The 14,724-nt window shown below is 38.2% G+C and overlaps 1 protein-coding gene across 1 annotated transcript in view; it reads left to right on the top strand.

Annotated features, from left to right (window-relative positions):
* The window catches only part of FAM120C (family with sequence similarity 120 member C), a 196,608-nt gene extending 183,863 nt beyond the window's left edge, over positions 1–12,745 (top strand). The window contains exons 12-17 of the mRNA XM_058291559.1: positions 3,932–4,141; positions 5,762–5,963; positions 6,285–6,323; positions 8,221–8,359; positions 8,751–8,808; positions 12,542–12,745. Coding sequence (XP_058147542.1) covers positions 3,932–4,141; positions 5,762–5,963; positions 6,285–6,323; positions 8,221–8,359; positions 8,751–8,808; positions 12,542–12,649 — 756 coding nt within the window. The 3' untranslated portion in view covers positions 12,650–12,745. The remainder of the gene's footprint in view (positions 1–3,931; positions 4,142–5,761; positions 5,964–6,284; positions 6,324–8,220; positions 8,360–8,750; positions 8,809–12,541) is intronic.
* The last annotated feature ends 1,979 nt before the right edge of the window (positions 12,746–14,724 follow it).

Raw genomic sequence — 14,724 nt, 5'->3', positions numbered from 1 at the left:
CGGAAAAGAATAAAGAAGAAAATAAGTCTAGCATGTAACTGAAAGCAGTAGAACATAGTAGTAAAGAAAACAGGCTCTGCAGCCAGGCTACCTTGGATTTGAATCCTTACTCCATTACTTCCTAACTGTGTGATTTTAGGCAGGTTACTTAACTTCTCTAGTTTCAGTTCCCTTACTTGTAGGGTTGTGGGGATATTAAATAAAATAACTTACATAAAACATTTAGAATGCTGTCTGGCATATTTTAAGTACACAGTGCACAATAAATATTAGCTTTTAATGCAAAACACCCATCCCCTGACCAATACCCATGGCCGTTTCAGGTCCTAGGGTAAACTAAAGGAAGATTAAGCCAATAAGATTTGGAAAATCTTAATTTAAATGCAGACAACTAAAAGAAAGGTGAAATAGTCTGAGACAAACATAAATGTAATATTGCTTGGTCTCAGAGCAGCTGCTGACTCTAAACTGCACCTAAGTAAGGACCTGGAAATATTAATACTTCCCCTTTTCCTATTGAAGTCATCTAATGCACCTACTTGAGATAACTACTGTGAACATTTTGATGTTTTCTTTCAGTCTTTTTTTATTTTTATTTTTTAGTGGGGAATTTGGTTGGGGCTGATCCATCTCTCTGGGCTTTTTGCCATCATTTATTTATTCATTCATTCATTCATTCATTCATTCATTCATTTGTTTATTTATTTCTCCCCCCTCCCTCCATTGTCTGTTCTTTGTGTCCATTCACTGTGTGTTCTTCTGTGTCTGCTTGTATTCTCATTAGGCAGCTCTGGGGGTTAATCCTGGGACCTTCTGGAGTGGGAGAGAGGTGATCATTCTTTTGTGCCACCTCAGCCTCCTGATTTGCTGCGTCTCTTACTCTCTCTTTTCTGTGCCTCTTTTTGTTGTGTCATCTTGCTGCACCAGCACACTGCACAGGCCAGCACTCCACATGGGCCAGCTCACAAATGCAGGCCAGCGCACCTTCACCAGGAGGCCCTGGGCATCGAACCCTGGACCTCCTATATGGTAGACAGAAGCCTAATTGCTTGAGCCACATCTGCTTCCCTCTTCCAGACTTTTTTCATGCATTTTTTATGTAGTTATTTTTTATGAAATTATTCATCGTATTTTTTCACTTAGCATAGCACCTATTTTCTACATCTTAAAAATTTTAGTAAACAATATTTTATCATATGGATGTATCATTTAATTTTTATAATATTGGCCATTTAAATTGTTTTCAGTTTCCACCCCCATTTTATATAATGTTATAATTGACATCTTTATGCATAGAGCTTTATTCACATCTCTACTTCCTTATAATTGATTCCTAAAAGCAGAATTCCTGAATCAACAAATGTGAACATTTTTAAGGTTCTTCAAAAATATTGCTTAATTGTAATATGCTTTCCTCATTACCTTTATGGAAAAGTGCCCATTTATTTCACTGCATCTTTATCAGCAGTGGCTGTTCTTTCACTCTTTAGTTTTTTAATCCCTAATTGGTATTTTAAAATTTGTAATGAGTATCTTCTTTTTGATTAATTTTCTAAAGATACTTATATTATACAAATCTCACAAAAAATACAGGGGATCCCTATATTCCCTGCTCCCTACACTTCCCACCTTTTCCCACATTTACACCATCCTTCATTACTGAGGTACATTCATTGCAATTGATGAACACATTTTGGAGCATTGCCACCAAGCATTTATTAAAGTTTACATTGTAGTTTACACTCACTCCCTCCTAATTCTATAGGTAATGCAAGATGTATAATGGCCCGTATCTGTTGTTGCAGTGTCAGTCAGGACAATTCCCAAGACCCAAAAATGCCCCTGTATTATACCTGTTTTTCACTCTCCCTGCCCTTGGAACCTCCAGTGACCACTGCCTCCACATCAATGATATAATTTCTTCCATTGCTCGAATCACAGTAAGGCTATAGTAGAAAACCAGTAAGTCTACTTTAGTCCATAGTTCATCCCCCAATCCTAAGGATTCTGGGATGGTGATGTCCACTCCACCTCTAATTGAGAGGGGACTGTGATACCATAGGGCCAATGGATGGACTCTCTTGCTTGCAGTTGTAGACTCAGTTCCTTGTTATGGTAGTTGTCCATCACATCTCCATGTTAGTTGCCTGGGTGAGACCAATGAACTGGAAAGTAGGTGTGCAACTCTGTTGAGATTTGGGACCTAGCTGGCACATGGACAGCCCAAAGATTTAAGTCTCTTGCATGTATACCTACCAACTCTAGTACTAATTATAGGTTCAAATAGAAGGACAGAAGAGCCATTGTAGGGAAAACCACAACTGAGTCCAATTCTGTCACTCTGGGGAGCATAAATTCCAAAGTAGGGCCTGCTGGCAAGGCACCAAACATCTGAGCTGTCTGCCCTGACTATAGTGTCAGGATATCTCCAGAGCTCTCAGGAGCCCTGCTCTTTGGGGTAGTATCTACTTTGGCAGTCAATGAGATCCTGCTTAGACATACATAAGCGTAACCTCTGGAATGACCTCCCGACTCACTTTGAAGTCTCTTAGCTGTATAAACTCATTTGTCTTTACCTTTTCTCCCTTTTGGTCAAGGTCTTTTTCCAGTTGCATTGCTAGTTTGTTCTTGGTAGTAATCCCTCGGTGCCAGGGAGGCTTATCCCCAGGAGTCATGTCCTATACTAGCTGGAAGGTAATATATTTATATGCTGAGTTCGGCTTAGAGAGAGGCCACATTTGAGCAGTAAGGAGGCTCCCAGGAGGCAACTCTTAGGCACCCCATAATACTAAGCTACGTTTCAATTTCAAGAGTAAAGGTTCATATGCACAGTCATCGATATCAAGGGCCTGTCAATGAACCATTCTCCTTCATTAGTTATTGCCCCTATACTGATCCATTAGAGAATGTGACAGAGCTCCCCAAGGTGTTGCAAGTAAATGTGAATCTTATCCTTCAAGGAATGAAACCTGGTGGTTGCTGTGGGTCCCGAGGGGGAGGGGAGGGAAGAATGGAATAGATGGAACAGGGGGCATTTTGGGGGAGATGGAAGTGTTCTATATGATCTTGCAATGATGGATACAGCCATGTTGAATTGCATCAAAGTTTATAAATGTGTATAGTCCAAAATGTAAGCCATAATGTAAACCACTTAACATGGTTGGTAGCTATGTTTCAATACTTGTACATCAATTGTAACAAATGTACCATCCACATATAAAATGTTAATAAGAGGGGAAGAGGGTAAAGGGGGAGGATGTTGGGTATATGGGAGTCCCCTGTATTCGGTATATGACTTTTCTGTAACCTAAAACTTCTTTGAAGAAAAAGTGAAAAAAGTAATACACTGGGGGAATAAATGGAAGAAAATGTCACTGTACATACAGGATATCAGATCTGACAGTGATGAAAGGCAAAATGTCAAAAAAGTTTTTTAAATAGTTGTTCATTATTTTTTATTATCCCAAAGTTTTATTTAAATTTTTAAATTTTATTTTATTTCTTATTTTTAAACCTATCATTATCATTTCATTTTCTTATTAATTGTATTTGCTATTTTATTGGCTTCATTTTTCAAGAAGTTTTAGGTAACAGAAGTGTTACAACTGTGGCAGGGGAGGATCATTGGTATGAGGTGTCAGTGATGGGGGATATATGGGAGGAAGCTCACTTGGGCATGCCTATAAGGCATCTAAATGTGTTCAAATGTTCATGGGGCATTGTCATGGTGGGTGGAGATTCACACAATAACCAAAGGAGTAACGAGTATGTTTTAAATTATCTTGAGCAAGTACAAGAGTAGAAGCCACTTGTGTACCCAGATGCCTATACTGGAGGGCAACATGTTCAAATTTAACTAGAAGAGTCAGCATGACAGGAATAAGATTAAATGTAACCAATAATAGTAGTTTTTCCTTTGTTGTGGTTTCAGATTGAGAAACTGGATGCCCGAGGGATCCAGCTTGCTGCCCTCTTCATGAGTGGGGTCGACACAGCTCTGTTTGCTAATGATGCCTGTGGCCAGCCAGTCCCTTGGGAGCACTGCTGCCCCTGGATTTACTTCGATGGCAAGCTGTTCCAGAGCAAGCTTATTAAAGCAGGCCGAGAGCAAGTATCCTTGGTTGAACTCTGTGATGGCCAGGTACCAGCATTATCAGGCAGCCAATAAGGGACATCTTTGATCTGCTATGGGAATGAATGAGTAGGGAGGGGAAAGGAACAGAAACATTTGGGAGGGAGGTAGCAGAAATGGGAAAATGTATCTGACCTTAAACTAACTTAGTCAACCTTGGTCCCAAAAGCCCAGAGTCTGATATGAACATGTAAGAAGATGTTATGTTGGAAGGTTTTTTTTTCCCACATGTTTCTCATTCCTTTTCTTACTCTGAGTATTTCTTCCCTGTGGAATATTCAGATATACTATATGCCCTTCCTTATTAGAATTGTATTTCCTTTATCTATAAAAAACTCTAAGTTACTTTTGCAAGTGATGATATTTTTTTGTAAAGAAACTAAAAATAAAAGAAGGTAGTAAAGTAAATGGCAGAGTAGAAGCAGAGGTATTTTTGAAATGAAGCCTTAGGAAAGATGAGGGAAAGCAAAGGAAAAGAAAAGTTGCCCTTTCCTCCACTTGGAGGAAATGAGCTGAAGGACTAGAAGAGGTGTCAGGAAAATTATAGCTGCAGGCAAAACTGAGTGTTTTAGTTTCCTAGCTGCTAATACAAATACTATAAAATGGGTTGGCTTAACAACAGGAATTTATTGACTCATGATTCCGGAGGCTTGAAGGCTTGCTTCCCCTCAGGGTCAGTATTTCCTGCTGGGGGCAATCTTTGGAGTTCCTTGGCTTTTCCATCTCATGGCAGTGTACATGGCAAACATTTTCTCTTTTCTCTTCTGAGTTCTGTTGACTTCCAGCTTCCAGCTGCTTCCTGGGGCTTCTCTTTCTGTGTCCAATTTCCTTTGCTTGTACAGACTTCAGCCACATTTGATTAAAGCCCATCCTGATTTAGTTTGGGCACACCTCAACTAATAACATCTTCAAATGTCCTGTTTACAAATGAGTTCACACCCACAGAACCAGGGATTGGGACCTAAAATTCCTTTTGTAGGGACATGATTCAGTAGTCCCCAACACCCAGCCTTGCCCCATCCTCTGTTTTTTGTAAATAAAAATTTCCTGGAACACAACCATATTCATTTGTTTATATACTGTCTATTACTACTTTCATGGCAGAATTGAATTGTTACAGAGATAGCATGCCCACAAAGTCTAAAATATTTACTACCTGGCACTTTTCAGAAGGCGTTTGCCAGTCTCTGGATTAGAAAGAGGAATGGGCTTATCCTGGACAGAGCTCAGGATCTCTGATCCTGGGTACAGAGATAAAGGCTAAAAGTCTTATGTTAGGTTTTTGTTCTCTCTCTTACCTAATTGTGTTACTTCCCCCTTTAAAATGTAATAGACTATCAGTAAATACTTACTGCTGTATTTTTTTTTCCCTTAACCTAGTCATTGTGCCTTACAAGCCCTCATTCTATACTGGTATGTTGGTATTGTGGTGTCATGCAAAGAGTGGTAGCCTTGGTGCCAGACAGGTTTCCTGAATGTGTAGCCTAGAGTCATTTAACTCCAGGCCTCAATTTCCTTAATGCAAATAGAATTGTGAGACTGTACTTAGAGTGCCCAATACTGTGCCTAAAATATAGGAGATGTTCTAAAAATGGCAGCTGCTGTTATTTTTCTGTTCCTTATTTGAAGGCTGACCTGGCAACCAAAGTGGAAAAGATGAGACAGAGTATCCTTGAAGGAGTCAACATGAATCATCCACCGCCTTCTGTTCTACTTCCATCACCTACTTTTGTACCTCCTATGGTGCCCTCTCTCTACCATGTTTCACTTTATTCCCGAGCCATGGGCTCAGTGCTACCTCCCCCTCAAGGAAGGAGCCGGGGGTTTTCAGGTCAGTACCTAAGAATGTGGTATTTGCAATCCTCAGTCTTTTTCATAATAAGCTATTCAGTAATTATTGTCAGTTAAAGAATCAGCAGTTTCACATATGTATTATCTCATTAACCTTTGAGACAGAAAGGTGTATCTGGTGAAGAAAATCCACTGACTTACCAGACTACTCTCCATTGAGGTGGTTAGTCTCCAGGGATTTGACTCTCACCAACCAAACTCATGAAATAACTGTCACAGAAACCAGAAGCTACTTTATTAATTTTGAGAACCTAAGAACTGTATCTTCATGGTTGCTGGTTAACTTATTCATTCCTTATAGGTAAGTGTTCACAGGAGCTTGCAGGAAGAACAATGGGAGGTAAGACAAATGGTCAGCTTCAGCAGACTATAATAGCCTGATGTACCATTTCCACTCTGGAGGTAGACCTGATACATATCACTTTCTTCAGATCCAGAAGTGTAGGGAGAAATAAGTCACAGTCCATGCCCTCCAGGGAACTGCAGTTTACTGGGGAAAACAAATTGACACATACATACTCAGACATATATGTATACATTTTGGTGACACCTGAGCTGTGACTTGAAAGATGAATAGACAGCTATGCTTAGGTAGTTACAGACACTGATCGTCATAATTCAAATAACCTGTCTCCTGGTGAAACAAGTTATTTTTTTTTTATTTTGAAATAATTTCAGATTTACAGAATAGTTGCAAAAGTAGCGGATATTCATACAGAGAACTCCAACATACCCCTCCCAAATACCCAGATCCATCAACATTTAACATTTTGCCACATTTGCCATGTCATTCTATTCAACTATTTATCTATTGATCGTTCTGTCATCTATCTATCATCTTTCTATCCATTTATCCATTTTTCTGGCTATCTATTTTCTAAATATTTGATAAAAGTTTGTATACATCATGCTCCTTGAACACCTAATACTTCCATGTGCATTTTTTTAGAACAAAGGTAATAACATATGTAACTACCTTAAATACAGTTTGAAGTTCAAGCAATTTAAAATTGATATAAAACTTCCATGGTATTTTAATGTGACATTTTTAACATGAAATAGATTCTGTGTTCAGGTGAGAGAGTTATTGCTATGGTTGAAGGTTTTTGTTGTCCATTTTCCTTGCTTTAAAAATAAGAAGATTGGAAGTTGAAGGTTGTCTTTTAGGGTCACAAAATTCAGTATGAATGTTCAACACAGAACTGTGCTTAAATGAGCCATATGTAAGTCTGCTCTGGTAAACTCCCTTTTCCATCAGGTAATCATCAAGTCTTACAAACTGGGAAGCCAGCCATTCCATCCCTTTTAGGTGGCTTACAGATCCCTACCCTGATTCTTTGAATGTTGAATTTATTGTGTATTTCTCAGAAGGCAGACTTAATTAAGGCCAGGTTCTTGGTCCTTACTATTACCCCAGCTGTCAGTGATGCTTAATCTGATCAGCAGTTGCTGGTCCCCAAGGAGGCGCCTGCTTCGTGAGAAGCCACAATAAGACCCCAAAATGCAACTCTTCCTAGTCCCTCTTAGGAGTAGCAAGTACCCTAGTTCCTTGGACTCTCATTTTTATGTCTATGAAGGGCTCTTTACTAATAACCTGCTAAGTGAGTTAAAGGTTTTTAAGATTTTGCTTATTTCATATATTAAAATGAAAGGTTTACTAGAATTCAGTATTCTATGAGGTATTACTTTTGTGCAAAATTACAAATTCTACTGTGCTTGTGTATTCACAGTCCCAGAGCTGGATTTTCTTCTGTTTTAAGGAGATAACATGAAACTTGTCTTGAATTGATCCTCATTTTCAACTGTTGCTATTCTTGCTTTTTAATTATAAATTACTATTTAGTTTCATTTTTTCAGTTTAGTCTGTTGTGTGTTCTTTACCTAGTCCTATAGTTGTAGTTATGTAAATTGGTATCAAAAGTGTTTTTGGCTTATAATTTTTCAATTAGTAAATTTTAAGACATTCATTTTCTCAACAAGTATCAAGTACATACTATGTGCCAGGCTCTACAAAGAAAAATGAATCACCTATCTCCACGTACTAAAGTGAAAGTATATAGATTTTCAATCCCCTCCCCCTATACTTATTTCTATCATGACCTTTTATTGTATCATGGAGTATTTTTATCTTAGAGAAATGGAAATAAGCAGAGTAAGTAGGCCATAGAATCTTTGGTTCCACCTATCATCTTACCTTTCGCTTACTAATCTTTACTGCATTCTTTCTCTCTTGCCAGCTCTCCATCCAATCCCACCCCAAGGAGGAAAACTGCAGATTGCTGGGATGGTTGTGGGCCACTGGGCTGGCAGCAAATCATCCAGAGGCCAAGGATCCTTTGGCATACAAGTGGTTTCTGTCGGTGGGCCAGGAAAGGGGTATGTATGTATTCTCATAGGTTGGTATGAGCTAGTGTCAATCAAGGTGCCCTTGGGAAAATGCCCAGCTATTAAGTCCTTCTATTAAGGTAAGAGGCTTTCATGTTTAAAGCCAGTTTTCAGTTCAGTTCAGCAAACATATACTGAATGTCCTGCCTTGATGAAAAAGTTTTTGCCCTAAAGGAGGACATGGGACATAGAACAATTCAAAATAATATAGAAATGATGGAGATAGAGGTTTACAGTGGTTACACAGAGGAGGGGTATCTAACTTGAAAGGGTCAAACTTCCTAGAGGAGGTGAGTACTTAACCAAGTAAAAGTGGGGGTATGGGTTTTATATGCTTTTCATGAGCACCATAACCCCTTTCCCCCTTTCCTTCTTTCTAAAGGCATGGAAAAGAACAGACTGGTAGAGGATCCAAAGGACATAAGAAAGCAAATAAGCAAGTAAGTGCCCTTTTTTTAGATTATCTAGTTTCTCTTTGACACCACTTGCCTTTTCAGGTAAATTGCAAGAAATCAGATCAGACATGGAAACCTGATCTGCTTAGGGAAGCTTTCAACAGCTTTTCCAGACATTTGATTTCACTCCCCTGCTCTCTAGCAGTCTAATGAGGGTTTGCTTGTCCAAAGCTGTTCCCTAGGGGTACAGAAGCATCAACCTTTTTTCCTGAGTAAGGCCTGAGAATAGAAACTGGTACCTTGTCTTGAAGACCTGTGCCTAGCATAGAATGCACTACATGTAGCCATAAGTGGGCCAAAGTAAAGTTAACAGTGTGGTTGCCTGCAGCATATCTGAGCTTCTGATGGGCTACCAAAGATGCTTAGAAAATTGGACATTGCCTTTGCAAGGTAAAGGGAAGGTGGGTAGCCATTTTGCTTATTTTTAATAGCTCAGAGTGGTGTTAACTTTCCTCTAATCTAGGTCTTGAATTATAGCACAGCTCCAACTGGTGCTCATTGGACATGCCCCTTCCCCCCATTATAGAATATAAGGACCTTCTCTCGTAGTGATTCAAAATCTTGTACTGGACTCCAACTGCTGGGATCCTCATAGCTACCATTTCTTGAGTGCCTGTTTTATATCAAGCACTCTATTACATTCAGTATTGAATCTTCATGAGGATGAGGATTAATACTAGGCAGGTACTAATATATCCATATTTTTTAAATGAGAAAGGGGAGGCTTAAAAGAGTGTCATATAGCTAGTTAAATGGCAAAACTCCAGGATCTCAGTGGAACAGATGAAAAGACTTAGTCACTCTTTTTTGAAGTCACTGACTAGAGCATACTATAAGGCAACTATGTCATTAATTCTCAATCCCAAATATACTCTCCTTATATAGCCAGTCCTTATTGCGTCCTGATAATCTCCATCATCTATTGTTTTCTAAAAGAATATAAATTTTCTTTAATGTTATTTTTTATTGATTGATTATATATATATTTTTTAAGTTTTAAATGAAAAACTTAAGAACACACAGAAAAGTAAAAAGCCTAACATAATGAAGAGCTCTCTATACCCATCCTCTAGATATAATACCTATTCACATTTGCCATATTTGCTTAATATATTTTCTCTTTTTTAATATATTTTTATTAGAGAAGTTGTGAGCTTACAAAACAATCTTGTATAGCGTGCTTAATCTCCATACATCACTGCTCCACCAACACCTTGCATTGTTGTGGAACATTTGTTAAAGATTATGAAAGAACGTCAAAATATTACTACTTGGTGATTAATGCACAACATTGTGATTATACTAAAAGCCATTGATTGTACACTTTGGATAGATTGTATGGTATGTGCATATATCTCAATAATACTGCTTAATAATAAATGAATAACTGTGCAAGAATAGTCATAAATAGCAGCTATGCACATCAGGGGAAGCATAAAGAGATTGAGAGATGAAGAATTATCTTGTTTGTCTGTTTTCTGTTTATGTTTTTATTATTATTGAAATAATGAAAATGCTCTAATAATAATTGAAGTGATGAATGCGCAACTATGTGGTTATACTGAATGCCACTGATTGTACACTTTGGATGAATTGTATGCTTTATTAATATGTATCAATAAAATTGATTTTTTAAAGAAAAAAAACAGTAGCAAAAAAAGAAAATAATATTACTACTAACTATGATCCATAGCTTACATTATTATGTTACATTATTAACACCATGTATTAGTATTGTGCATTAATGTTATTTTGAGCCATAAATGGAACTAGGATGGTAATTCCCCCCACAGAGCATTTCATAATGTACTCTAAAGCCAGACAACAGTGACTTTGGGATTTTCTCCTCTATTAGTATAATAATAGTTCAAAAAATCTGCTTAGTAAGGCAAAAGGGATTGTACCTGAGAAGGAAAACTGATCATCCAGACAGGCTCCCATAAGGTGGTACATCCTTGGTGAATTCAGTATGATTCAGGGTCTGATCCGCAGGCATATAGTCAGAAAATCCTGGTATTTTTGGAACAATAAGAGTGAATCTATCTCTCGGTGGGTGACTCATATTAAGTAAGATCACAGAAATTGCTATGTGGATATAGTTAAAGGGGTTATGTGTGTTTGTGAGAGAGAGAAAGGGAGAGAATGCGAGGGGGAATGCTTACTTTTTTCCAGTCAGTCTTATAAATACATGAACTCACTGAAACCTCATAGCAATCCTGTGAAGTAGGTATTTATTATTCCCCATTTTATATAGGAGGAAATTGAGGCTCAGAGGGATGAAGTATTTTGCCCAAGATTGTCCATCAAGTCAGTGTCAGAGTTGATTAATATTCTAGTCTGAGTTGATTGATTCCAAAGTCTGCTGCTGTGTTGATTCTGATACAGTATAACAACTTTAATTGGCAGAGACAGGATTCAGACCTAGGTCTGGTTGACTCTAGTGCCCATGTTCTTAACTGATATGACCAGAGCTTTCTCTCTTTAAGGGCAAGCTGTAAGGAAGGCCATGATATCAGAAGTTTGCTTAGGGATATAGAATCAGAACATAAAATTAGCTAGCATTATTGACTTCTTACAATGTGCCAGACATATAGTCTAAGTGCTTCACATGGAGTTTCTCATTGAATTCTTCCAGGAAATAGTAGATACTATTATAGATAATATTATATATACTATTATATATAATAGTAGATACTATTATTCTCCATATTTTACAGATGAGGAAACTGAGGGAAAACAAGGGATGGTAGATGATCCTGTTACTTGTAGCTAAGATGGCTGGGGACATTGTTACCTACTCAAGATATAGTCTTGCCAAGAAAATCCTAATATTGATTTTGGTTTTAGCACCTTCCCTGGACAGAGCTAGTAATGACTGCCTTGTTCAGTCACCCTTTCTCCAGAGTATGAGATAATTGTTTCACCTTATTAAATGTATTTGCATTGTAGTCTCATCTTCCTAAGATTATTCTAGGCCACTAGAGTTTTGTATGCTCTCAAATTCTTAAGTCACTTTTTTGTAACATTTTGATTTCTTGATTAACTCCCTCGGGTAGCTAATTCCATCCATTGTGTTGATTTATACAAGTTTCACCTTATTTCCACATTCTTGGGCAATACCTTTATGTTGTACAGGCTTTGGAACCAAGTGATCTAGCTTTGAACCTGGCACTGCTACTTACCAGTTCTATGTCCTTGGGCAAGTTACTTAACCTCTCTGTGCCCTAGTTTCCTCAACTCTAAAATGAAACTGTTATCTATCTTGCAGGATTATGAGGATTAAATGAGATGATACATGTAAAGTGTTTAGCACAGAACCTGGAATATAGGAGTGATCAATAAAAACTAATAGTTGTTTATTATTGGCCACAAATTCCATAGGTATTAAATTTCCGTTATGTATTGTATATTAGTGGAAAGAACTAGGGCTTTGGAGTCAAACAGACTTAGATGCAAGTGCAGGCCTGCCAATGAACTTGACAATTAATTTTATCTTTTGAGCCTCAGCTGTCTTACCTATAAAACAGAGTACTTGACATGACCAACCACCTAGTAATCAGAAGCTATTATTCCTAATAAAATTCATTGAGAGCCTGCACTGTGCACTACTGTTCTTGAAAAACTGAAGCAGCTTCCTTAGCCTAGCTTATGAATGTGCTTGGGAAAGGTCAGCCAGTTTGTAATAAACATTTCCACTGAGTATCTCTGTTTATGACAGGGCTCTTCAGATGGAGTTTCTAAATCCCTGGAGCTTCATCAAGGTCTTTCCTGCTCGGCACAGGTAAATGAAAAAAAATGGCACATTGACCAAGGAAGAGAGGAGTGATCATAGTCTTCCAATCCCATCACAGTGTGCCTTATTCAGAGACAGAAGCATGTGTAATAATGGTAACAGCTGCTTTCCCATGAAAAATGGGGAGAAGATCTACTTCCAAGAGCGAAAGCTAGGAACTGTTGTACAACGGAAAGGGAAGTGAAGAGCTGAAGATAGCTTCACCAGATCAAGAAGATGGGAAAACCTATACATTCCTGATTCTAGGCTCAAGTTAGAGGAAGACATAAATACCCACCCTAGGTTTATCCAGTATTTTGATGGGATGTCCTATTGTATACATCTTTTCCCCTTTTGAATCTTTTTTCTATGCCCCCAGACTTAGTGGTTTGCTTCTACGAAAGTTCTGGTCAAGGATGAAGAGCAACAGGACCAGCTTCTATCTATTCCCAAATTGGATATATAGTGCCAGTCTTCTCTTTATCTCCCCCGAGTAAGGCAGTAATTGTCACAGAAATCAGGTATCATCACATAAGGCCCTAGGAAAAAAATTCTGACTTCGGTTTTCTGAGTCTTTATCATGATACTTATTTACAGACTTAAGTGATAAACCTATGGGATGGTGGGGAAAATTACCTATGGCTTCCTGACTTGCTTTTCTCTAAGAAGTGGTGGGGCCTTGATATGTAGTCAGAAGCCATCTGCTTCTCACTCTTTATCCCAATTCACCCGCCCTAGGACTTTGTACCGCCACCTCTAGCTCTGGCTTGACAATCAGATAGGTATATGTTTTCAGGAAAGTGAGGTGTACTGTTGGTTATTATATTTTCTAATTTTAATTTTTACTTTAATTTTATTGCATACACTTTTTTCAAAGAAAACAAAAAACTAACAACGGCATTTGTACTGAGAGATTCAAGTGAATCAGAAAAGTGCTGGGCAAATTTTTCCTGCCTCTGAACCAATGCATTGTTTGTGAAATAGAATATGTAATACAGTTCATCTACTCTCTGCTGTCCACACCCTGAAAGGGTGGGAATCAGTGTAATGAAACTGAGAATGAATGGGGACTCAAAATATTGTGGTGTGTATTTGTGTGTGTAGGTGTATAAGTGGGTGTATATATGAATGTGTAAATCTATATGCATATACATACTCTATATAAGACATATCTATATGTATTTTATATATATAAATATGTGTATATATACATATCTGTATATATGCATACATACATACATTTACATGGTGATGTCTCAGAGGATTTATTGCATTTCCCAGAAATGCTTCTGCTATTAAAACTAGTGGATTTCAAAAGACCACACTGTATGTCTAAAATTCTTACTGAGTCACAGCCTATCACAATTATAAGAAGATGGGCTTCTCTAAAGTAGATGAAAAGTGTTTTCCAGAGATTGCCTGTTCAGAACAGCCAACACTCTTGTCATAAACAATCTTGAATAGAACCTTCACATCCATTTGGTGATAACAGGAGGTTGGAATGGAATTGGGAAGAGCTGGATATTTCCTTTTGAAAGAACAACGTGGTTTGGTGAGAGAAAGGGGATGAGAGGTGATTACAGTTTAAAACACTTTGCAGCCAATATTGAGGAGATCTCACATGGATCTCCATGGTCATATTGGCTCCAAGCTAAAACTGATGGACATGAATCCTTGGAGGAGAGAAGATTAGCATTGGAAAGATGGGGTAGGGAAGTATGAGGAAATCAACAATTTTATTTTACATGCCTAGATTGTTCATTCGTTCATTGACATTTTGACTACTGGATCTTTTCATTTGCTTTGCAAGGAAGACTTCAGAGGGCTCTAGCCCAGGCCTTGAGAGGCATTCTGTAAAAGATTGCTAGCCCCCTGTGTGGCCAGGATCTGCCCGGGATAGATTACTCCTTGCTGGAAATAATCTTGGAACAATCCTGCATTTCCAGTTTCCTTCCTTCAGCAGTCTAATGATGGGGGATGGGAACATGACTTGCAACAGATTAGCATTTTGTCCTCATTCAGAAAAATTGAGGCTTCCAGTCTTTCACACCACCTTTTGAGCGTTGTGATATTTTTGCCCAAGAAGTACAATTTCTACGTGAATACAACTGACCGGACTTCTAGCAGGG

Source organism: Dasypus novemcinctus, chromosome X (assembly GCF_030445035.2).
Source record: "Dasypus novemcinctus isolate mDasNov1 chromosome X, mDasNov1.1.hap2, whole genome shotgun sequence".
Taxonomy (NCBI): Eukaryota; Metazoa; Chordata; class Mammalia; order Cingulata; family Dasypodidae; genus Dasypus; species Dasypus novemcinctus.
The sequence above is the reverse complement of the archived record's forward strand: the minus strand, read 5'-3'. Positions and strand labels throughout refer to the sequence as shown.